Below are 26,596 nucleotides of genomic sequence, written 5' to 3' on the forward strand. Positions count from 1 at the left end.
ATACCATATGATATAGTAGAAGTGTCTGGAAAAGGAAGGTCTTGAGAAAAGAGAGGTGGATGATCAACTGTGTTAAGAATGAGAGTAGTAATATGCTGTCAATGAGAGAATATCAGTTTCCAAGGCATAATCCTTTAACTATGACAATGATGAAAGAGTTTTCATCATTGGAGGTTTTTTTTTAATATTACTCATCCTCATTATTGGTTCTGGGAGATACAAAAAACTCAACAAGGTCACCAGTAAAGGTTAAACAAAACTGTCACCTACTACTATTAACAACAAATCAGTGAACCTGAGACATTAGAAAGCTGTGTTCTAAGATTAGCAATCTCCATAAACATCATGCATTTCTCTCTCAGTAAGGAATCACCAATGTGGATGATACAGATTTACAAATGCTAAGCAATTTAATATATATACTCTCTAGAAAGGATTTGTATTTGTGTCTGTTGTCTCTTACCATCTTTTTTGCAAAATCATAGTACTACACTTACACATTACAAGAGTATAGAACCCACCGTTTAAACAAATAACTAATTTATTCATTCTCATACTCATTTGATCAGAGAACCTGTCTCTTCTACACCTGTTGACATCTAGGAAATAAAATTGTGTTAGTTTGAATGCTGCTTAGTTTTTCTGGCAGATGATGACAATTTCAGATTGATCATCCCCAAGAACAGAGAGACCTACCTCCAAGTATTTCATTCTATTTTGGACATTCCCATGTTTAAGGTGAAATTTGTCACCTCTTATCTTAAAATGCAGATAATATAGTTTGGCTATCTAGAGTTAGAGATCACATCTAATCATTCCTCCAAATGATCAAGCAATCCTGCTATGGTAAATTTGAAGTGTAGTTCTTGGAAAATGTCACATCCTATCATACAAGTTTTTACTCATGCCATTTTTCCTGGTGAAATACCCAACCTTCTCCTATAGAACCAAACCATCTTCTGTCTCCACAGCCTTTCCTTTAATATCAGATAAGTAAAAATAGTAACACTCTTTTGTCTGTGCTATCCTGCCCACTCCCCCAGAAAAGCCATTGCATGCTCATGGCGTCACTTACACATTACCCTAAAGGCACACATCATCACTGTATCAGTAGCACCACACTAAATGTCTATATTCTGCTCTTTCCTACAGAAGTATATATATCATTTTTGTATAGAATGGGACAAACAGCCAAAGTAAGTGCTGTGATGATATTTACTCTGTGTAAGTGCATTCTTTCACATCATCTCAATCATTCATCACCTCTCATGAATTTTATACCAACAAAAAGATTTTCGGTCTGACCCCATTACTTCATGATCAGCTGAAGAACTTCCTTTCTCAGCTGGATTAGAATTTTTGTACCATGGTTTAACAAATATAAGTAAGAAAAAGACTTAAATTTATTTGGATAAGTACTCACGACCTTCCCACCATAATCCAAAGTACTCTAAGAATTCATGTTAAAAAAATTTTTTTATCTTATAAAATCAAATCAATCCAGAAGTATATCTATACTCTGTAACAGATTTTCTACTTTGCTTTTGCTACCAAGATCTTGGAAACAATTTTATTTTCTACATTAGGGAGTATACAGGACTGTATGTTTTCCTTTCTAATTTATCTCAGTTTCATTAGTTTGCTCCAGAATGAGCTCAAATTCTCTGTGGGTTGAGATAGATAAAAGAGAAAAATAAGAGTAACAACAAAGGGGTGCCTATGTAAACCAGAGACTGCTACAGGCATTTTCATCCCTGATGCTCAAATACTGAAGAGAAAGGTACGTTTTATAGATGATAAGCTGAAGTAGGGAGGGGATTTAATAAACTGTCTAAGCTTGCAAGGTTTATCTGTATAAGGTGGTACTTTGATCTTAAGTTTTAATGCCTACAAAGTGGCATTACACATGAGGTAGATGTCTAGCATCTTTTCTAGTATTGTCTTCTAATTCTAAAGGGGTTAGTAGAATCTTTCAATTTCAACTTATAAGCAAAAAAAAAGACAAATCACCTGTTATTAAATTTATGTATTGTTTAGAAAAATTATAAACTTTAACCAGGTCAATATTTAATCATTCTCAAATGAGAACTAAAACAATAAAAATCATATACTACAACTTAAAAGTCCAAACCACAGATATACAGTATCTATATTTAATAAAGCTATAATTAGACCAAAAGGGAGCAATTAAATATTATTCTAATAAGTATCACGTGTGACCTGAAATGTTTTTGTGGTACCTCTAAAAGGTAGACAAAATTAGTTTGTGAAGGGGAATTATTATCCAAATTAACCAGATGATAGCAAATGAAAGATAAGTTAGAATAATACTCACCTGCTCAGGTCACTTTTCCCATGGTGATGATAGTGGTCAGGATGGCTGAGATGGTAATGTTCTTGTCCAACCCACCTCTGAGGTGGCCTTTTCCAAAATCCTTCTTGAGACTGCCGAACATTTCTGTCTGATCGGTCAAAGCGGTTCATATTGTCACACTCCACTACACAGATTCAAAAGCAAAAGACAATAAACATGCACACACTCTACCTAAGGTTACTTTATGGCTGCATAATGAAGGCTGCTGAAAATATTAAAGTAATATTATCACCAACTAGTTTTGCTTGTTTGTAACAAAATGAAGTTTCCAGAAGAAAAACAACTGGTTCTTTTGGTAAAAACTAAGCTTTACATTATTCAAACTCAGAAAAATTGTAATACATTTATGTTACTTTTATATTAGTCACTTAAGTGGAAAATTAACTGCTGCATTATTTTAAAATAAGCAAATCTTTGACATCAACATCATGCATTTCCCTATGCCAGCAATCAGTTTCAAGTGGCATTCATCACTATTACAAGTTGTTTCTGGTTTCAGAATGAAAATGACAGGGGGAGAAAAGCAGATTTTAGGAACAGTACAGAGTTCATTTCTAAAAATGAATGCCACAATTAGTTTTCTCAGCTTTCAAGCAGTAAAATTAACTTTTCATCACAAATCATTTTTAAAATTAAGCTCACATTTTTAGAAAGTAATATGCTTCTATCTGCCTACCGTAGCGTTTCTTCAAAAAGCTTAAAAATGCTACTGGAAACAAAGCCAGTACTTTGCAACAACAAATAGTGCACTCGCTGAAATTCAAATACCACAGAAACATGAAAAGAATCTATCTGAAACACCCCAAGCTTCTTCACTTACCCAAATACTTTTTCCTCACATATCTGAGCACTCTCTAAGAGAGTTACTTTGTACAAGGGAGACATTGTGCTACCAGCTGCCTACTCAGACATAGTTGCACACAAGACACTGCCGAGCAGGCCTTCCTTCCTGCTCAACTCCCAGCCCTCCCTGTGGGAAGCAAGCCCAGTCCGCCCTGTGACTCCATCTTCGCCCAGTGCTTACATAGCTACTGACTTAGGACTGTTACTAAAAATACTATTAAACACTAACCCGCGGAACAGGAAGGATTTCTCCAGTCCAAGAACTACTACATGAGAAAGTTCAAGTCTGGAGTGTGATTAAAAAAACTTCAAATATCCACAGAATTCCTGATTCTTAAAAACAATTCACTTATTTAAAAATATTGTTTTACTTAACTGGATTTGAAATGCGCTAAGTGTTTTATTATAGTATCTCAGATGAGAACAAACCTTCCATTGCAAGAAAAGATGATGCAATTAAATGAAGTACGTAAGTTCAGTTCTCATATACACTGAGCTCATTTTCTTCAAATGCATAACAACTTAAATAAGCATCTGTTTAGAATACTGAAATTTTGTTTGAATTCATTAAAGGTGTCAGTAGGTACAGACAGACATCTTACAGGGCTTTTTTCTTTTTTAAAAAACAAAGAGGTATAGGTACTTTTTGAAGTTAACATTTGAAATTATTTCCAACCATTGCTGAAATAAACCCAGATGAATATTTTAAAGGTTCATTTATGAATAAACCTAACAAAGTAAAAGGCACAGCAATTGCTACTTAAAAAATCAATAGAAAATGAGAGCTCAAAAGAAAATTTTAAAAATAAATCTTAAGATTTAGAACTGATTTTAGTTAAATCCCTTTGGTAACGTAATTTATAAACTCATGTTTGAGTTATACTCATGATTTCAGTTAAGTCCCATAAGTATTTCCACTTGGCATTACTCTAGCTTAAGCAATTCTGTATAGCTGATACATGGTATGCATACATACATACACACATACATGCAAACTTGTAAAGGTTTTGAATTTATATTTTTCCTAATTCACTTCCAAACCATATTATCAGAATCATCCAAAATGTTCTTAGAACAGTATCAACACAGTATACCCAGAGTAACAAAAAGCAATCAAACCAGGCAAGCTAGCCAAGAAATAAGTTAAATACTGTGAGCAGTTACAATGCAGAAACTGATCTGCTACTTTTGAGTCTGCAAAGGTTGTTAGTGCTACATGCAGACTCCAAATTGCATATCTTTACTGACATTCACATTCAACAGTGGGCATTATAACAGCAAATAAGCATTAGAAACAAGTAACTGCCATAACTACAAAAAGACTGATGTTCAGACTGAGACAGATGGCCTAACTATAAAAGAAATGGCTGCTCTAATACTTGGTGGATAGTAAGCTGCCTGTGATCCTATCTGAGGCACCTGAGGGACCCATCAGTCACATGTTTATATACTTTACAACACTAATGTAAGATAACATTAGTGTTTGTTTCTTAGGCAAGATTAAGGTTCTCTGACAGAATGAAATAGAATATATATAGTAATATATATAGTATAAATATATATATATGTATATATATATATATCTAGTAATATAGAAAATGGAGAACAAAATTGCAAGATGGAGAAAAATCAAGATTAGTTTCCAGAGTCTGACAAATTAAGAACAGAATAATACATCTAAGGAGGAAAGCTCCTCTGTGTAACAAACAATATAAGGTGCAATGGTGCCTGTGGTAATTCCCAAGAAGTAATGGTGACCCTAAAGGCATCCCAATTCAAAAATCCTAAAGCAAGAGTGCTCATCCAAACCAACTACTGGCCAGATTCAGACCTGAACAATGAACTGCAGAGCCCTGTTGGAGAATAAACAGAAGCCTTCTGAGGGAGTCTCAAGCTCTACAGGTAACAGTAGATTTTAGTTCTTTTAAGTAATATAAATTATGTAATATAAAAAGCACTTTTACCCTCTGGAGAAGGAAAGGGATCTAAAATAGGAAAGTATATGCTATGAGGATGCCTATTGTATAAGTCATTTTTTTACTACTGAAATAGGAAATTTCCAAAGAAGGAGATAAATTGGAAGTAGTCAAAGGTATTACTGACCTCTTATATCTCAATACAAAATTTACCAGAAATGTAAACTAATAGAATTTAATACAAAGTGCAATTTAATTGGCACTGTAACTTTCTGTAGGATTCAGAAAGTGACTAGAAGGACATATTTTTAAACAAAGAAAAATCTAAATAGCATGGATAAAATGAAAAATTGTATACATTGAAAGTATACATTATGGAGTTTGTGAACTTGAGTTTTGTGCTGTGATATGCCAAATACCATGTTTTAGTCTACAGGCAATGAGTGGACATGCAAGAGAAGAAAAAACAAAAAACAAAAACAAACTCAACACCTGGCTCTGGTGGTTCACGCCTATAATCCTAGCTACTCAGGAGGCTGAGATCTGAGGGTCACGTGGTTCGATGCTGGCCCAGGCAGGAAAGTCTGTGAGCCTCCAAAAAACTCCAATAAACTAGCAGGAAAAAAAAAAAGCTGGAAATGGCACTGTGGCTCAAGTGGTGGAGTGCTAACCTTGAGAACAAAGAGGCTCAGGAAGCGCCCAGGCCCAGACTTCAAGCCCCAGGTCCAGCAAAAAAAAAAAAAAAGCAACACAACTGTGCAGACTTTGGGAAATCAGAAAGACAAGCAATCTCTTCCAAAAGATACTCAATGCAAAAAAGTATTTCCTTCAGAAAGCCCTTGATTTGGGGGGATCAAGGAAAAAGAAAAATATCTTTTAATTTAAAAAATATCCTATTATGTCCCTCCCAAAGAATAACTCAAACTTAGAATCCTTTATTATTTCTCATACCCCACTTTGTGATCCTTGATTTTCCTGACCCACTTCTTTCTACGACATGTTGCTCCCACCCCCAACCTGACCAGACCTCAAAAGTGAAGTATCTCTTATATAAACTTCCTTTAGAACAGAGAACAAAATATACAAAGTTGATTTCAAGATCTGGTCTACTATAGCCACATAATCTTCAATAAGCTAAAAAAATAAAATGGAAGAAAGACAGTCTTTTCAGTAAATGGTGCTGGCAAAGTTGGTTAAACACCTGTAGAAAACTAAAGCTAGATCCCCATACAACACCCTGCACCAGAGTCAACTCCAAATGGATCAAAGACCTCAAAGTCAAAGCAGACACCCTGAAAACATTACAGGAAGGATTAGGATAAACTCTAGGGATCCTTGGCAAAGGCCAACTTTTTCTTAATAAAGACCCAGAAACACAACAAATTAAAGGTTGGACAAATGGGATTGCATGAAATTGCAAAGTTTCTGCATAGCAAAGGACACAGAGCTAGGAAGGTCATAGAAAACCCACAAATTGGGAGAAGATCTTCACTAGCCATACAATGGACAAGGGTCTCATATCTAAAATATACTTAGAACTCAAAAACTAAATCCCCCAACAACAAATCTTCAAAGAAACAACTGCCCAATAAATAAGTGGGCTAAAGACTTAAAGAGAAACTTCTCTGAAGAGGAAATAAGAATGGCCAATAGACACAGGAAGAAATGCTCAACTTTAGCCATAAAAGAAATGCCATTCAAAACAACATTGAGATTCCACCTCACCCTATAATCAAGAAATCTAATAACAACAGATGCTGGAAGGGGATGTGGCCAGAAGGGAACCTTACTGCATTGTTGGTGGGAGTGTAAACTTGTTCAACCACTTTGGAAAGCAGTATGGAAGTTCCTCAAAAGACTACACATAGAGCTCCCCTATGACCCAGCAATCCCACTTTTGGGCATTTACCCAAACAATCACAAACAAGGCTATACTAAAGCTACCAGCACAACTATGTTTACTGCAGCATTATTTCATAGATATGGAACCAACCCAGATGCCCCTCAGTAGATGAATGGATCAAGAAAGTATGATATATATATATATATATACATATATTTATACACACACACACACACACACACACACAATGTAATTCTATACCTCCATCAGAAAGAATGCCCCATTTGTTAGGAAATAGAAAGACTTGGAAAAAAATTATATTAAGTGAAGTAAGCCAGGCCCAAAGAAACATAGGTCCAATGATTTTCCCTTATTTGCAATAACTAGTATAAGTCTAGGTCAAGCAGAAAAGGTCAAAAGCTATGTACATATGACCATATAAGATGATGGTAAGTGAAATGAACCCCAAGATAGGACACAACTTGTTTTTCCTTTCTTGCTATTGTTTTTAATGTATCTAAAATGTACTATGTGATTTTTTTTTGTTTCTTTTGTATTTTCTTTCCCCACAGTATAACCCCTGTTTTCACTGTATTTGGTGTTGGTGCCCTGCATTTTGTATATACCCTTTTCTAATTTGGGGAGGGGAAGGGAAAAAACAAAATGCTTAAACAGGGATACAGGCTGACCCATTGTAACAATGAGATGTACAAGACACTATGCTGAAAATGAACTTTACAACTTGGGGGGAAAGGAGGGAATTGGGGAGGTGGGGAGGGAAAGGATGGTAAAGGAAAAACAAAGGAGGAGGTTAACAATGCTCAATAGGAAATGTATTCTATTCATGTAACCGTAACCCCTCTGTACACTAATTTTACAATTAAAAAAAAAACATTAAAAAAAAAAAGATCTGGTCTAAATTTTCTAAGCTAAGAGCCTCCAGCCATACTACTTTCTAAGGCCTAACCAAGATAGGAAGACTTTTACAGAGGTTTTTGGAATAGCTCTATAAATCAATAATCCACTGCTCCCAGGTCTATAAAAGCTAGTTTACCAGTTTAAGGCAACTCTAGATGCAATAGTACAAGAATGGAAAAGGCATAATGTGAAGAATTTGACGATGAGTTAAGAGACCATGAATGATCATGCTGGCACACACCTGAAATCCCAGCACTCAGGAGGCTGTGGATAAGAGGATAGCAAGTTCCAGGCCAGCCAGGGCAAAATGACGTGACCCTAGTTCAGAAAACACATGATTTAACTGCACAGGAAAAGAATTTTCAGAATCTGTCGACTAAATCTTTACTGTTAACATAGATTGGACTTCTGACTCAGTCCTGTAAGTAAAAAGTGCTAATTCCACTGCTGACTAATATTCAGCAGATAGCTCTCAGTAGAAATTCTGAGACAAATGAGATCCCATCTTTCTTGACTTTCTATTAAAGACTTTACAGCAGATAAAGAATAAGGAACCTCATCACAGACCACTAACACTTGAACATGTAAAAAGAGCTTTAGGGGGAAAAAGAAGCAGAATAAAGCTCAGAATAAAATGCCCTTTTCATAAAACCAGATATCTGTGCTATAGTCAAATAAATGATGGAGACTGGACTCTTTTTCTAGATTTTTTTTTTCTCTCCCAACCACAATTTCTAAATTGGAAAAATAATTACCCAGAATCATATTTTTAAAAGGTAGAGAAAAAAAATAAATGTGTGAATAATAAACATGTTTTTAGGGGGAAATCAAGTGTACAATCTCCTGTTTTATCTTAAACTGAAAAAATGTTTAAGGCTTAAAACTAAGTTTAACTCTACAAATTAAAGGCCAATCCTATAAATGTTTTACTGACACAAGAACTGTAATGTCAACAGTGAACAGCACCTACAGGTACATAGACTCCCCCTCATAATCACCAAAACATTCAAATGTGGATGTTTCTAGATAGTAACTGCCCAACAAACACTTGGTCAACATTCTTTCCTCCTCTATGCTAACACATACACTACATTCAGAGGAAAAAACACAAATTCAATTATTAGAAATATACTCATTCTCAGAGCTTCTTACTTGATAATGTTAAAAGGCTGACTGTTCATAATAAGAACGTGTATTTACATCAAACTCAAATGGAAGGTCTTAAGGTACCAATCATCTTTTAGACAATGAAGATACTGGCAGAATTAGTGGTGTTAAACACCATGAGGGTTCAAAGTGACTAATCTAAACCTCTTTCCAAACTTGAATAATATCCTTATAAGACACAGAAACTAAAAAGGACTAAGACCAACAATCAAATACTTACTGTAAGAAGATCTCAGTGTTCATGGGGCTGGGAAGGTGGCTCAGTGGTAGAGCACTTGCTTTGCATGCTAGAGGTCCTGGGTTCGATTCCTCAGCCCCACATAAGCAAAAAGAAAAAAGCCGGAAGTGGCGCTGTGGCTCAGGTGGTAGAGCACTAGCCTTGAGCTGAAAAGCTGAGGGACAGTGTCCAAGCCCAGAGTTCAGGCCCCACGACCGGACCAAAAAAAAAAGATCTCAGTGTTCATTACCTTCCTATCCTCTCAGTCAAAATGCCTAGCAGGTGCTTTCAGGTCCCAAGAGATACTAATATCATAGGCATTTTCCCCACTTTCCTATAGCATTAAACCTAATTACTGTTTTATCTTTGGTGCCTCTAGAAGCTAAATATTTTTATCAATGTTCTACTTTCTTTCAGTGTTCCTTAAGTTCAAATACCAAATCCTTGTTTGACTTCTACTGAGAAAAGTCTATATATACATATGTGGAATGTTCCTAGAGTTCCCTCCTTCTCCAAGTCTCCAATCAACACCTCAAAAATGTTTAATTTCCCTTTGATTTTTACTTCTATTTAATGTGATTTTATGTTGTACTCTAAAAAAAAAAAAGGGCAAGATCCAAACTGCTCTATGTGTACTTCCTATTTTAGTTCAGAAAAGACAAAAAGTTTTCAATAACTTGTTACAATTCCTTCAATAAAATGCATTATCCAGGATGTGATTTATTCCAAGGAAGTAAATTCCTCACTCTATCAGCCTTAAAAATACATGTGGTGGGGACGGGGTGGGCAGGACGACAATTAGGAGAAAATGATAGGAGGGGTAACAAGTTTGAAAAGAAATGTACTTATTACACCTTACTTATGTAACTGTAACCCCTCTGTACATCACCTTGACAATAAAAAAAGAATGAATGAATAAATAAATCAGATTTCAACAGCAGCTATAATATCTTTCAGTACTGCACTGTTCTAAGGGGAAAGCTTGTTCTTTAGCTCTACACAGCATTGTGCTACCAGACAAACCCCTGACGTGCCCTCATTATTTCCCTGACTGCCCTGATCCTGGGAGGTCTGCTGTTCCCTGTGATTTTCCTTTCTCAGCACTGGAACTTGGTCTTTGTTGCAGAAGCATCCCAACTGACAGCAGAATCACAAGAAATTGTAACATTCTCTAACCCATGATAGAGTATATAGTAATCTGTCTCATCTTGCCAATTTCATCTTTAATAAATTTATAAATCACAATTCCTCTGTCTCATGACTGCAGGGTCTCTTGCTGTGAGTAGTACTAATGGTGTTAAGTGGGGACACAGGACTTGCCAAAAGTAGAAGTGTGGGCTTTAAAACCAAGACTTTAGGGGAGATAATACACCAGTTTTCTCGTGTCCTAATGCGCTTTTGTCATCTGCCACAATAACTTGCCCAAAGTAGTCCTGCTCTCAGAATAAACAAACATGGAGAAGACCTAAACCCATTTCCATAAGCTGAATCATTCCAAAGACCAATGAATCTTTCAGATTAGTTACACACACACACACACACACACACACACACACACACACACACACACACACACACACACACACACACACACACACACACACACACACACACACACACACACACACACACACACACACACGTCCAACCAGTCAGGCTGGGAAGGTGGCTCAGTGGTAGAGTGCTTGCCATGCATGAGGTCCTGGGTTTGATTCCTCAGCACCACATAGGCAGAAAAAGCCAGAAGTGGCACTGTGGCTCAAGTGATAGGGCACTAACCTTGAGCTGAATTGCTGAGGGACAGCATCCAGACCCAGAGTTCAGGCCCCACAACCAACAACATCAACAAAAAAGTTCAATCCATCAATGTAACAAATGAACCAGTAGTAAAGTAGGAAGCATGATCCCAATACCCAATGAAACTATAGAACCAATAAGATCCCCTATGCCCCTCTGAAGATTCTTTGCATTCTCCTAGGTCCAGGAATAAAAAGATTGCACTTTAGTTTATCTCTGGCCCTAGGGAAGCCTGTAAGACCAGGCAAAATAGGGAATACTTAAATCTCTAGTCTTATTTTTTCCCTAGAAACCTCTTATCCCATGAGTATTCCCTAGTACTAGTGGCTCTTGTTAATATAGAAACTCTCCTCTATCAATACTTTATCTCTGAGAAGCAAGAGAACCCAAAGGCAATCTTATTGAACACAGGCCCCACAATGTCGTTACTAGCATACAAAGAGCAAGATTAAAAAAAGAAAGAAAACAAATCTACCACTGACTTTGAGGTAGAGGTATATACCATGATTTTTATCATTACAGAATTGTAATTCTAACACTTAAGACAACCAGATTTTTGTGTTTTGTTTTGTTTCGCCAGTTCTCTTGAACTCCGGGCCTGAGCACTGTTCCTGGGCTTCTTTTGCTCAAGGCTAGCACTCCACTACTCGAGCCAATTTTCCACCCCTGGCTTTTTCTGTTTATATGGTACTGAGGAATCGAACCCAGGGCTTAGTGCATGCAAGGCAAGCACTCTATCATTAAGCTACATTCTCAGCCCCAAGACCACCAGATTTTAAATATTTAAGGTTATTTGCAAGTGAACCTATTTCTTATCACTTAATATTGATTCTCAGTCTCAAAGGCTTCTTTGAGATTAAGTCTGCAAGTAACAAATATCAAACTGGTTATAGTTAAAGTAGCTCAGGCATATGCTTCTGCAGGTTTACTAGTGTCCTTACTTACCATTTTCAAGAGGTGCATCCTCAGGCAGATCCACATCAAGCATAAGGTCATCATCCTCAAGGTCACATGATTCAAGATTATTCAGAATATCCTGTGAACAAATCCAGGTGAAAAAATTCACTATGGCCTAGCTCAAGGGACATATTAATTACAAATTTTACAAATATCACCATATAACTTTTGGGTCCTTGAGTGTATACTCTTTAAAGAGGATAGTAGGGCACTGACTCTCTCCTCTGTGTCACTGGCTTACTGACCATTAGGTGAATGGTTTTACTCTCCTATCAATCCTTCCAAGTTGTAATGCTTATCACAGACCCAATCATAGGGTCCAATAATTGTGGACTGGAACACCTCCTTTGAGCCCAAACATACCTTTTCCTTTTATAAGCCAATTATCGTAGGTATTTTGTTATAGTGATGATAATGTAACACAAATGACTTATTTAAAATGTGCTTTGTAACACTTTTTTCTTAGTCTTCCTCTTTCTTAGAATTTTTTCAAAAACAATGTTTATTTTCACAATTTCAAAAACTTACTATGTTCATATGTTAATATTTATTCTTATTCAAAATAACCTGTTATTTATTAATATGATTTTTGTATACTATAAAACTAAGGCAAAGAACTAGCTTAATAGGATGTAAACAGTGGTAATCTGATGCCTGTGTCCACGCTTTTAACAACTTCCTTGATACTATAATCAAAAATAGTAAAGAATCACTTGTGTAAGGCTGTTTCATAAATTCAAGAAATTGACTAGTTATGTAAAGTAGTTAAAATAGTCGGCAGCAACTCCTTATTTTGTTTCCTTTATCTTGTACCAAAGTCACCTCTTTCTATCTTCCATCAGTTGGTTACCACTTCCTAGGCTTGATTCAACATGTTCTTTTTCTGTGATAAGACTAGAGTATACCAACTAGTTTAAGCAACAGGGATCTATTTGAAACTTTATGAGCAACTGAATAGACAAAAATTAAGTTATGGTAGATTTTTGCAATGTAAGAACTAAAATCAGTATGGTAAAACTTCTACTTAAATTAAGTAAAAGGTTTCCAAATCCACTAAATTGAGATGATGGCCATGAAAAACACTACCAGAAGAGGAAGACTTATTTTATCACAGGTAATATGAATGAAATTACACTATTTCCTATGTCAGGTGTTCCATGCAGATATTTCCAATTTTTGTATTGTTGGGCCATCTGAGGACTACAAGCAACTAAAATAATAATAATTTTTTATAAAAATTTCTGAGTAACTACCTATCATTAGTTCAAGAAAGGACTATGTCCCGGAATCTCTTTCCATCACGAAAATATCCATTGTCCTTAATATATAGTCCTCACAAAAATCAAGTGAAAAGATGAATATAATAACAAAAGATGAACTGGCAATAGGTTTAACAATTTACAAGTATAGAACAAGTATCTCAGTAAATAGAAAAGAATGCTAAATCAATATTGATTTATCACAAAGAATCTTGCTTTCATCTATACTAGAGAACAGAATAGGTTCACACCTACTTTCTAGAGTTCAGTTTATCAAAATTTAGGCTCAAGCCTTTTTAAAATAATAAAATTGTCCTCCCTAAGATTTTATCCTTTAGAAATAGACAAGTGAATAAAAATGTATGTATAAAAGTATGGTTATTGTTCAGAACTTCAAAAGAAAAATGCCTAAATGGCTAAAGAGAAGTACACAAAGTATGTTGTTGCTCTTTAAGTGATAAAAAAATATAATAAATATGGAAAGGGATTAAGTAAGGGAATAGCTAATTAGGTTATTTTTTAATCTTTGCTTTTAAAAATAATGTTTCATATCTGGCCAGTACATGTGAAGAGAATTTCCTTTTTTTTCTGGCTGAACACAATCTGTATATATACTCTAGTCAGGCCTTCCCCAAGTTTGTCCCCTTCTACTGGCTAGGGGTGTGAAGGAAGATCCCCCCTAGCTCATTCCTAATAATGTTCTTTTTCTTTTTGAGACAGTTCCATACTTGAATGCTAAGATAGATTGGATTTCATTATGTGGCCTAGGCTACCTTTTGAACTCATGATCTTCCTATCTCAGCCTCCCAAGTGCTGGGATTATAGGCATGCTCAGCTATAACTTTTTTTTTAAGCATTCTTGTATCAGAATCAAGTGCATGTGCGGGAGTGGATTGTATATTGCACTGAGATTAAAGGTTAATGGTGAGCATCAGGGCACAGACTGGCACTTGAATTTTAACCCTTTTCAGGAAATTATTTAAAAATTTCTGGTTCTCAAATGAGCATGATAGTAATAAAGGTGTCAAACTAAAATAAATAAAAATAATAATGCTTCATTCACACTAGGAAGTAGAATAGTGGCTATAAGAGACTGCAAAGGGAAATGGAAGATGGAGAAAGAATGGTTAATAGGTACAGGTATAGCACAACAGGGTACCTATATTTTCTAATATTGAGTTCTATATTTCAAAATCACAATCTACTTGTCATTTCTACAATGACTTTAAATGTCCCTAACCCAAAGAAAAGATAAATGCTTAAAATGATGGATATACCAGTGACTCTGATCTAAATGTACTAAAATGTACTACATGTACTAAAGTGTACTAAATGTACTAAAATGTCACAATGTACTTCACAAATACACACAATGTGTGCCAATTAAAAAGTAGGTCTTTTTTTTTTTGTTCTTTGTAGGATTTTGTTTTGTTTTGTTTTGTCAGTCCTGGGGCTTGAACTCAGGGCCCGGGCATAGTCTTGGAACTTCTCTTGCTCAAGGTTAGTGCTTTACCACTTGAGCCACAGCGCCACTTCCCACTTTTTCTGTTATTTGGTACTGAGGAATGGAACCCAGAAATTCGTGCATGCTAGGCAAGCCCTCTACCACTAAGTCACATTCCCAGCCCTAAAATGTCTTTTTTGTTTGTTTGTTTGTTTAAGGACACATTCTTTAAATTCTTCACTAAACTTCAGGTCAAAAGCAAATTAAACAAGTAATCAGACTATGTATCAAGTTAACAGTATAATGGGCCAGAAAATTTGTGAAAAATCCTCAACTACTTTTGGTAATTATATTATGGGTCATACTACTGGAACTATTATTGTGAAACGGTTCTGTAGATATGAATATAGAGGGGATATATATGTATATATTTGTGTGTATACATATTGCATATGCATTCATACACATACATAATTTATAAAATGAAAAATCAGAATGCTTATTATAGAAAATTGAGAAAACGAAGGTACTCTAACAAAAAGGAAACCCCTCCTAATTCTAAAATGAGAGTTAATCTGCATTTTTATTTCTGTTCAACTTTTTTCTATACATGTCACAATGCTTTTATTGCATAAAATGGATAGTTCTACATAAATTGTTTTATGGGCTTGCTTTTTGTAAAGTTAGTACCTAATACTTCTCAGTAGAGAATGCTTTCTTGAACAACTAGTATAAAAATAACAGTTTTATTAGTTGTATTCCATAGAAAAGCTTCATGATGAAGAAAGTCTTCATTTGCAACAGTAGGAAATTTCAATCAACTAAGCCCAACCTACCTACCTACCCATGGGAAACTTCAACCTGGCCCATCTCCTAACCACAATAAAATCCAGAGTTTGCTACCCTTCCTCACATAGTCACTCTAGATTCCTTTCAATGCCTATCTTCCTCTCCCCATAAAATCTCACTGTGTTAGGAATAAATTGATTGATCTTTTCGCTCTTGGTATAAATGTGTCACCGCCAGTCAACATCTAATCAGTTTTGGCAACCACAGACACTCTGAACAATTTTACAAATGAAATACCAAATAAAAACAGGTAAAAGGCTGAAGAGTTTTAAGAAACTGCTAATTAAGATTTGAATTAAACAATATTATTCAATGCACAGAATGGACTTAAGCAGGACAGAGAAACAGTTTTATGGTTATTGTAAATCCCATGTAACAAATGACAATGGCCCTATTGGTGTTAGTGAGAATAAAGACCAAGTGGGGTGGGGTTTGTTTTGTTTTCTATTTTACTGTGTGTATGTGTGAACGTACATGCACATATGCCAATACTGGGGCTTGAAGTCAGGACCTCATGATATCACTTGCATTTTTCATTCAAGGCTCATGCTCTACTACCTGAACCACAGCTCCATTTGCAGCTTTTTGCTAGTCAATTGAAGAATCTCATACTTTCCTGCCTAAGCTGGCTTCAAACCTTGATCCTCAGATCTCAGCCTCCTGAGCAGCTAGGACTGCCACAGACATGAGCCACCAGCACCTGGCGAAGACTAAGTGATTTTGAGACATACTAAGAAGTTAGAATATGTAAGATCACATTCAACTAGTAAGTAAGCAACAATAAGTCCTTAGATACCTAGTTTTGAAACAGATATGACATCTATTCATTGAAATAAAGCATAATAAGAAAGACTAGTCCCATGAGAGCTAAAACAATAAAATAAAAAGCAATGAAAGCCCCCCCAACACAATATATAGTTTGGAAACACAATAATTTTGATGTGCCTTTAGCATCTTTGAGAACACATGTCAAGTAGATAGTTGAATATAGAAGCTTAGAGTTGAGCTTGATGTAAGAGATTCATTAACAAATAGATGACAGATGGAAGATGCTGAGTAATGAGTTTGTCTCAAATATTACTGGGCCTTACAATTAGGATTCAGGAAAAGGAGAGGAAGCAATTTTTTCTTCACCAGTTTAGAAATCATCTACACAGAATGGGAGCTACATTATTACAGGAAGAGAAGATGCCATGTGGTATAGTAGAGACTGGTTAATGTGGGAAAGTTTCTGTCTCATGTTTGTTACTGCAGCTTCAGAATCTAACTTGGAACACCTGCACTTGTTCAGAGCCAATATCCTCTTACATCTGTTTTAGTTAGCTGAGTATGACAATGAAAATTAAATGTGCAATCTGTGGCTTCTAGAGGCCTCAATGGAATTAATGCTTTGAGCACTTATTAAGAGAGTTACCACAGTACTTCCTTGGTCCCTGAAAACACTTTTCCATTCAAGTAGAATGAACTTGGAGGTGGTGAATCATTGCTGCATACTTCGTCTCCATTGTACATTGCAGAAAGCTTATTTTTTATAATAGCTTTTATTGTTATAGTATAAAACTGATTTAGGATATAAACCATTTATGAATTTCAAAGCATATATAGATTTCTGTAAATACCAAGAAAATTCAGATTCAAAACACTTTCTTCATCCCCAAAGCCTCTAATTTATCATTCCAGTTAAACCTTCATTTTACCCACCACCTGTCAAATATTCATCTGCTTACCACCAATGTAGTTTTTTATTTTCAAAAATATCACGTACATGGAATTATATAGTAAATACCCTTTTGAGTGGCTTCTTTCACTCTTCCCAATACCTTTAAGATTCATCTAAATTATTTTAACATATCAACTATTAGTTCACTTAAGACTGTACAACTACTGCATGCAGCACCAGCTTATGTATCCATTTAATTAACTGAAGAACATTTTCATTCTTCCTTTTATCTTTTATAAATAAAACTACATAAAAACATTCAGTACAAGTTTTTGTGCAAATATAAACTCTCATTTCTCCAGGATAACAACACAGGAGTGGAACTGCTAGATGATATAATCAGTATATGTTTACCTCTTGAGAAACTTCTTGGCCATTTCCCAGAGTTGCTATAATATTTTGCATTCTATTCCACAGTGAATAAGATCACTAGCTGCTTGATATCCTCACCAGCACTTAGTATACAGTTTTTATGTTTTAGCTATTCTAATAGGCATGCAATATTCATTTTTGTCTCACAATAGTCTGGATTTGCTAATGATGTATGAATACATTATCACAAGACTGTCATTCTGCTATCATTTTTAGTAGAAAGTGTCTAAGCCCCTTTAAAAATATTTTATTGTTATTATAAAGGTCATATAAGCAGAGTTACATGTAATTGAATAATGTAATTGAGTAAATTCTATTCGACTTCTAAAAATAAAAGCTTGGAGTGAAAAGATAATGTATTGCTGCCATGTATACTGGAGATATTTTGTCAGGTAAAGAGTACATTTTTGTGAACAATGTCACCTCTTCTCTCATTCTCTTCCTTACATATTTTAAACTTGGGATCTGGTAAACTAATAAATTCTCCAGAGTTTATTAGAAAAATATACATTAAAAGAAAAACACCAATGGAATTCTATGCCTCCATAAGAAAGAATGACACCACCCCATTTGTTAGGAAATGGAAAACCTGAAAAAATTTATATTAAGTGAAGTAAACCAGACTCAAAGAAACATAGGTCCCATGGTTTCCCTTATCTGCAATAACTAGTACATGTCTAGGACAAGCAGAAGAGGTCAAAAGCTATGTACATATGACCATATAGCCTGATGCTAAGCAAAATGAACCCCAAGATAGAGACACAAGAGGTTTTATCTTTGTTGCTGTTCTTTTTAATGTACTTATAATGTACTATGTGATTTTTTTTTTGTTTCTTTGTATGTTCTTCCCCCATGGTACAACCCCTGTTGTCACTGTATTTGATTCTGGTGCCCTCCATCTTGTAGATACATTTTTCTAATTTGGGGAGGGGAAGGGAAATAACAAAATACTGAAATACAGATACAGGATGACCTATTGTAACAATAAGATGTACAACACAGTATGCTGAAAATGAACTTTACAACTTTGCCGCGGGGGGGGGGGGGGGGGGGGAAGGGGGAAGAAGAGTTGGGAAGGTGGGGAGGAAAGGGATGGTAGGGGAAAAATAAAGGAGGGTGTAACAATGCTCAATAGGAAATGGACTTATTACCTTGCTCATGTAACTGTAACCCCTCTGTACAGTATCCTTACAATAAAAAATACATATTAAGAAAAAAAGGAGAGCAAACTAGAAAAAAAAGAAAAACATACATTAATAAGACAAAAGCAAATTATTTTGGTGCTGGGGACTGAACCTAGGCTCTTGAACATGCTAAGAATGTACTGTACAGCAGAATGTACTATATACCCAGTTATACAAGAATGCACTCTACTACTGAGCTATATTCCCAGACTCCAAAGTTCTGTTTCTATAAAGAAAAACAAAATCCAGTGATCTCATTTTTAAAAAAGGCTTATAAGCAGCTAAGCCCATCTTTCTGAACAAACTGAAAAATAATAAAGCAACATAACCAGCTTTGTCAGAACAACCAAATGATGAAAAATGAACAATGGAAAACCAGGTTTTGAGAAGTTTTTCTAGGCTTCTCCCACAATCCCTCCCCTGCTCCACTGCATACTTGAAGACAGCATACTCCCTCCAGAGTCTTTGGTTCCAAAGGGCAAAGTTGAAGCCTTTACTCTCAAAGAATTATTTGTCTGCTCTAACCAGTCTGAGGTTACTAATTCAGAACTCACTGGGGCAGAAAAGCAAGGGCAGTCCTCAAAAACAATGTAAGGCAAAGGAACTATAGAGAGTCATCTATGGCAAAAGATTACAATTAAAACATACAACAGAATGTGGAAAGATTGAGAGAAAAAGCCAGGAAATTTTCTTTCCAAAATTGGGTAATTTGTACTACCTCAGGTTTTTACCTTCACCCCTAAGATTGTTTTGTTGTTGATGTTGTTGGAAAAATGCTTTAGTTGTGCAAGAAATCCTTGTATGTTTTCATTCTGAGAGATAGGAACTTCAAATCTGTTTCTACTGCATAATATAGACTGAATTTCCATAATATAGGCTCATTTTTGATAATATGCACTAATTTCCCTATCACAATATTAACAAATGGATGAAACATAAATACCATAAATACAAAGAAAATATACTGATTAACATATTAGTCATCTGGCCCTTTGCATTATTTTAGCATGTCGTTCTTGATGACCAAAGACTGAGTGTCCTAAATTCCTTTTACAAAGGAATTTAAATAAGTCTCCTATAATTGAGTAAAATGTAATTGAGTAAATTCTATTAGACTTTTGAAAATAAAACCTTGAAGTAAAAGGCTGGTGTAATGCTGCCAGGTATACTGGGGAAATTTACAAAGCCACAAAAATGCAGGGCAGGATGTTACTCAGTAAACACCTAAGAACATCCACAGCAGCTTTCCATTCCCTTAGCTCAGTGGAACAGAAAGAGAAGCAAGCACTGGAGGAGAAACCCGGGACAGAGTTGACCTGTCTTTTTATTTTTGTCTCTCTCTCGTTTCCTCCTCTTGTTTATTCTCATTCTCTCTCCCTCCCTGTCTCTCTTCTCTCTCTCCCTCTCCCTCTGTCCCCACTCTCTTCTTCCTCTTTTTTTATAATTTTGATTTTTTTAGCTTATGACATTCAAGGAAATATTCACAAAATATTAAGTGACCACAAGCCAAAGTAACAGAGGAATCATAGAGCATACTAAACATCTCTGAGAAAATCTTGGCTCTGAACTTATTAAATGTTGATTTTTAAATAATATATTGTAAATATGCTCAAAGAGCCAAAGAAAACCATTAATAAGGAAGTCTCATCAGTACTTCCTACTTCCATTACCAGAACACCAGTAAAGAAAGAGAACTTCTAAAAAAAAAAAAGGACTCCAAGACAAATTTTAGACAGAAAAAAAAAAGAGTAAGTTCAAGAAAAATCTTACTACAACTTCTGTGTACACATACAAAAGAACTGCAACTGCAAACAATCTTGAAATATTTGTAGTCAATGCTAATGATCTGAGTGTGACTTGTTCCCACCAAACCTCATGGTAAAATATTTTCAAATGTAACATTTCTAAAAGTTGATGGGACCTTTAAGATGTAATCATGCCAAAGATATACATCCTCAGGAGGTGATCTGGGTACTTCCTACAGAATTCAGTTACATGGAGAGCCAGTTGTTAAAAAGTTAGCACCTGACACCTAGCACCTGGCCTTAACCTCATATACTCCATGCTTTCAGTGTGCTGTTCCATCTTCTACTTTTTTGTTCAAGTTGATTTAACATGAAGCCTTCAACAGAAACTAATGGATTGACACCAAGCTTAAACTTCCCTGCCTCCAAAATTGTAAGCTGAATAAACCTTATCAAAATTTAAAAAAAAAAAAAAAAAGGTGGTATATAGCTATAACAAAACACTCTTCAATCCTTTTTTTTTTAATTGCCCCTCCTGGAGCTTGAACTCAGGGCCTGGGTGCTGTCCCTGGGCTTTTATGCTAATGGCTAGTACTCTACCACTTGAGCCACAGCTCCACTTCTAGCTTTTTTGGTAATTAGAGATAAGACTCACAGACTTTCCTGACTCATCTTCTTCAAAACATGATCCTCAGATCTCTCAGCTTCCTGAGTAGCTAAGATAACAGGCATAAACCACCAGCACCCAACTCATTACTTAGTCTTAAAGACATTATGTTAAGTGAAACAAGGCATCTTAAAATGACAAATATTGTATGAACTCACTAATATGAAGTATGTGAAGCAGTCAAATTCACAGAAACAAAAAGCAGAATGATGGTTATCAGGGACTAGGAGAAGAAGAAAAGAGCTGCTATTCAATGGATATAGAATATTCAAAAAACAAGATGAGTGTTGGTGGTAATCCCAGAACTAAAGTGAGGTAGGACTAAGATGGAGAATTTGAAGCCAGCATGGGCTATATACTGAGACTCTGCCTTAAAAATAACAACAATAATAATATCCAACCTGTAATATAAGAAGGTTCTGGATATGTTATATTAACAACCTGAGTTTTAAAGTTATGAAACTATACACCTAAAACTGTTTAAGATGGTAAATTTTAATTTTTTTTACAATTAAAAATCTCAAGAACTGGCAAATCTTAATAATTAAGAGTAATATTATAACAATGTAATTTATAATTACTGTATTCCTATAGGGTATTGTAGAAATGGTTCTAATAGTTTCATTTGTTCCTCAAAAGAAAACAAAAAGCAGCCTTGGTAGGGAGTTTCCATAGCAAATCTGAATCAGAGAGAGAATGAGGTTGATCAAGTAAAAGTTCAGGTCATGGAGAAAAAACAAATACAATCAAGAAAAACAAATTGAGCCTAAGAAACTTTGGGGACAGAAATAAAGTATCTCTTAATCAATATTTACATTAAGAAAGAGATTCTCAGAAGTGAGAAGGATTAGAAAGAATATCTAAAGAAACAGTGGAGGAGCCAGTCAAAATGGCTCATGCCTATAATCCACATTGAAGGTGGAAATGAGCAGATCATGGCAGATCATGGCTTAAAGCTTATCAAATGCTAGTGTGATATCTCAAAAAAGAAGTCAAGACTAGTTACTCACATCTGTAATTTTAATAGATAGAAGGTATAATCAGTAGGCTCTAAACTTGCCAGAAAATGGTTTTTGTTTGTTTGTTTTCTGTCAGTCATGGGGCCTGAACTCTGGTCTTGGGCACTGTCCCTCAGCTCTTCAGCTCAAGGCTAGTGTTCTACCACTTGAGCCACAGCGCCACTTCCAGCACTTTCTGCTTATGTGATGCTGAGGAATCGAACCCAGGGCCTCATGTATACAAGGCAAGCACTTTACCACTGAGCCACCTTCCAGGCCCCCAAAAAATGTTTTTTAAAAAACTATTTTGAGCCAGGTGCTAGTGGATCACACTTGTCATCCTAGCTACTCAGGAGGCTGAGATCTGAGGATCGCGGTTCAAAGCCAGCCCAGGCAGGCACGTATGTGAGACTCTTATCTCTAATTAAACACCAGACAACTGGAAGTAGTGTTTTGGCTCAAGTGGTAGAGTGCTTGCCTTGAGCTGAAGAGCTCAGGGACAGTGCCCAGGCCCAGAGTTCAAAACCATGGCCAACCAAATAAAAACACAAAAACAAAAACAAAAAAATATTTTTGAATATATGTAAAAACCCAAAGGAAACCATATATTAGATTCATCAGGAAGAGAATACAGAACATTGAAAAACAATAATTCTGAAGGCAAAAAGTCAGCTACTTAAGGGAGGTGGGAGAGACATTTAAGATGCTACTAAAGACAGCAGAAGAAGTGGCTCAAGTAGTTGACTGCTTGTCTAGCAAGCACGAGGCCCTGAGTTCAAACCCTAATACAGAAAGAAGACAAGACGAGACAAGAAGACTAAAACTTCCTAACCTAGAAGAAAGCCACAGCAGATTATAAATATACACACATTATTCAAATTGTTAGAAGTCAAAGGTTTTCTGAAATCAGAAAAAGAGAAATTATGTCACATGTTAGGGACCCACAGTAAGATGAACAATGACACTGTCAATCAGAAAGATTACAGTCCAATGCAGTGGGGTGGTATTTGTAAAGCTGTCAACCAAAGGCAAAAGAATGAACTAGGATCATTATTTCACATCGTATACAAAAACCACAAAATGAAACAATAGCCTATGTCTAAAAAGAAAAAAACAACAAAATTCTTAGAAGAAAACATAGGGCACGTCTCCATGATTTTGTACTTGGCAATAAATTTTCAAGATTATGATACCTGGATTATAAATAATGAAGGAAATAATAAGTTGGATTTCATAAAAACTTTTTGTGCACTTTCTTGAAATTACAAAGAAAATTAAAACAGCTTACAGAGTCACAGAAAAATCTGCAAATCTTATATCTGATAAAACCCTAGTATCCACAAGTATAAAGCACTCTTACAATTCAACAATGAAAATGAGCCAAAACTAGGCAGAGGAGCTGGTATTTCTCTGAAGATATGAAAATAGCTAATAAGCACATGGAAGATGTTGGACGGACATCATTTATGAAATGCAAACCAAAAACACAACTAAATACCATATACCACCCCATAAGATGGCTATTTAAAAAGGATGTGGGTAGATATGTGGGAAAATATGAACTTTATATATAGTTAATTGAAAAGTAAAATGACTCAGTTGTTAGGAAAGTTTGGCAGGTCTTCAAAAAATTAAACATAGAATTAACTGCCATCTGACAGCAATTTCACATTTACATATACACTCCCCCCAAATTTAAAACAGGTGCTCAAAAACAGAATGTATTACTCAGCTTTATAAAAGTGATTGCTGATACATGCTTCAACACAGATGAATTTTAAAACCATTCTCTATTCTTTCTTTATGTAAATTATACATCCACTGAGGCAGAAAGCACACTAATAGTCTCCAGAAGCTGAAGAGGTTCAGGGGTAGTTAGAAATAACTACTTAATGTGAGTGAAGTTCACTTTAGGATGTTGGAAGTGTTTCAGAATTGCCGGAGGTACAGCTCAGGTGATACAGCTCCTACTTAGCAAGCACAAAGCCTCCTTCTACATCCAAAACAATTTCTGGAACTAGACAGAGACTGTTGATATGCAGTATTTCAATAAGCTAAATGTCACTAAAATGCTCAGTAAAATGTTTTTATGTTATGTTCATCCAACTTTAAAAAAAGAGAAATTTAAGTTAGTGCTCAGATAACTATAAAATTACTTGAAAACTTACCTTTGGTTAACATTCTGAGTCTATACATCTGTTACCAAAATATAAAAATGGCATAGCCATGGGCTAGGAATATGGCTTAGTGGTAGAGTGCTTGTCTAGCATGCATGAAGCCCTGGGTTTGATTCCTCAATACCACATAAACAGAAAAAGGGAAAAGTGGCACTGTGGCTCAAGTGGTAAAGAGCTAGCCTTGAGCAAAAGAAGCTCAGGGACAGTGCCCAGGCCTTGAGTTCAAGCCTTAGGACTGGTAAAAATAAATTTTAAAAATGGCAAGGCCAATTACTGAATTATCTATAATAGCACAATGCAATATATCACTAGAAGTTCATGGAAGGTTAATCTATTCATATTTGTCTCCTGTTTCTAACAAGTTGCATAATTACTTCAATTTAAACTACATATGTATGTATGTATATATATATATATATATATATATATACACACACACACACACACACACACACACACATATATAATTCACAACCCTCCTTCTATTCAGTCCTTGTAGTATGCTACTCTTAGGTGGCATGACTATTATTTACATGTTTGGGTTGTTTCCAGTCTTCCAGTACTATAACTAATGCTTCAAAGAACCCCTAAAAATAAAAAATAAAGCAATATACACAAACTTTTGACTACATTAAGTTAATGACATAATCCTTCTGAAAGAAAGTAATCTGACAAAGGGAAAAAATAATCTCCATACTATTTTCAGTAATTATAAGTATCGTTCATGGAGGTATTATTCTGAGACTTCATACATAACAATTTCTTCAACTTTTACACTTACAGTCTTCTGGACCCCTTCAACAGGTTTTAGTTTTATATAGGTTGGGAAAGTATTTCCCAGTTCCACATAATATCCATTTAGGTTAAAAAAAAAACATTTTACATAAATAAAGTCTGTTTAAACAAGTCAATTATCATCCCCATCTTAATCAAATCAACCTATACATTTCTACATTCTCAGTAGTAATCACTATCCCAATTTAGACTTCACCTAAAGTGCATGGAGATTTGGGTCCAGGAGTTTCAGAAATGTCTCTTCTGTATCCCATGACCATGTTAGGCATTCAAGTTCCAACAATGGCCTTTTCACAAATCTTTGATTAATCTTCTGGAACACTGTCCCAAGTGACACCTATATATCAACCAAACATTTTCTTCCACTGTGTAACAATCAAAGTAAAAGTAAAAATTAGCCTCAAAATCCATTTTAGCAAAAGATTTCTCAGGATGCTGATGAGAAGGGGCCACAAAATGAAGCAATTCCTTTACCCTATTCCCTCTAATTTCAGTAGTGTCTTGGTTTGCTCTCTCCAACTACCTTCCTTTAAATCAGAATCCATGAATAGTACTCTCCAAGGCACTAGAACAATCTTTCTCACCATGAGTGCCTTTGAGGTTAGCGGTCACGGCTCAGACTGATTAAAATCTAGTTTGGTTCAACTTCAGGGGCCCCAGCACTCTCTACAACTTTTACTTTCTGCTATTACAGGTATAACTACTAATGAACTTCATATTTAATGTTTCTTATTCTGCAATTCCTTTTGTATCTAGTTGAGGCATCTCCTCAAGAACTCGATCTACTGCCCTTTCCAAATTCCACCCCTTAACTTTTTTTTTTTTAAAGGGAAAAAAAACTCTCTGGTTTCCATCCTTTACTTTTTGTCTTTAGTAACAGATTAGGAAATCACCCCAAAATCAAAGGTTCCTCAAGTCTACCTTTCATCCTTTTTCTTATACCAAATCACATTTCAAAGGGTAAGGATTGTTCTAACAAAAGCCCATGATTTCTACAACTATCTTAGAGGTATAGGCAACACATCACAAATTAAGAAAATAGTCTTCTATAAGAACATCTTTACTTCATATACCAGGTGAAGGCTGAGAGGCTCCCAGGATGCCTGTACTTTTGAACAACTGAGTACAAATTCAGTGGTACTAACTTCTCCCTTGGGTGTGATAACTTCCTAGAACAATTCATACAACTCAAAAAAGCAGTATATTTATGTATAATATTTTATTATAGCAAAAAAGTGATACAAATCATGACAAAACCGGACAAAAAGTGTCACAAAAAGTAACACACAGTACAAGTTCTGAGTCCAAATATAAAGCTTTCATGTCTACACAAAATCAGCACATGTCATCCTCC

General features: G+C 35.5%; 1 protein-coding gene across 4 annotated transcripts in view; it reads right to left on the bottom strand.

Moving 5' to 3' along the window:
• Ccser2 (coiled-coil serine rich protein 2) overlaps window positions 1-26,596 on the bottom strand; it is a 122,450-nt gene that overhangs the window by 48,756 nt on the left and 47,098 nt on the right. For 2 of the 4 annotated variants that reach the window (XM_042690257.1, XM_042690259.1), the window contains exons 4-5: window positions 12,021-12,111; window positions 2,336-2,498 (exon numbers count right to left, since the gene is read on the bottom strand). In XM_042690257.1, coding sequence (XP_042546191.1) covers window positions 2,336-2,498; window positions 12,021-12,111 — 254 coding nt within the window. Of the gene's footprint in view, window positions 1-2,335; window positions 2,499-3,194; window positions 3,299-12,020; window positions 12,112-26,596 lie in introns of those variants that run through there. The other 2 variants (XM_042690258.1, XM_042690260.1) reach the window with 2 other exon arrangements.

This window comes from Dipodomys spectabilis, unplaced genomic scaffold, assembly GCF_019054845.1.
Source record: "Dipodomys spectabilis isolate Male_0828 unplaced genomic scaffold, ASM1905484v1 ptg000136l, whole genome shotgun sequence".
Classification (NCBI taxonomy): domain Eukaryota; kingdom Metazoa; phylum Chordata; class Mammalia; order Rodentia; family Heteromyidae; genus Dipodomys; species Dipodomys spectabilis.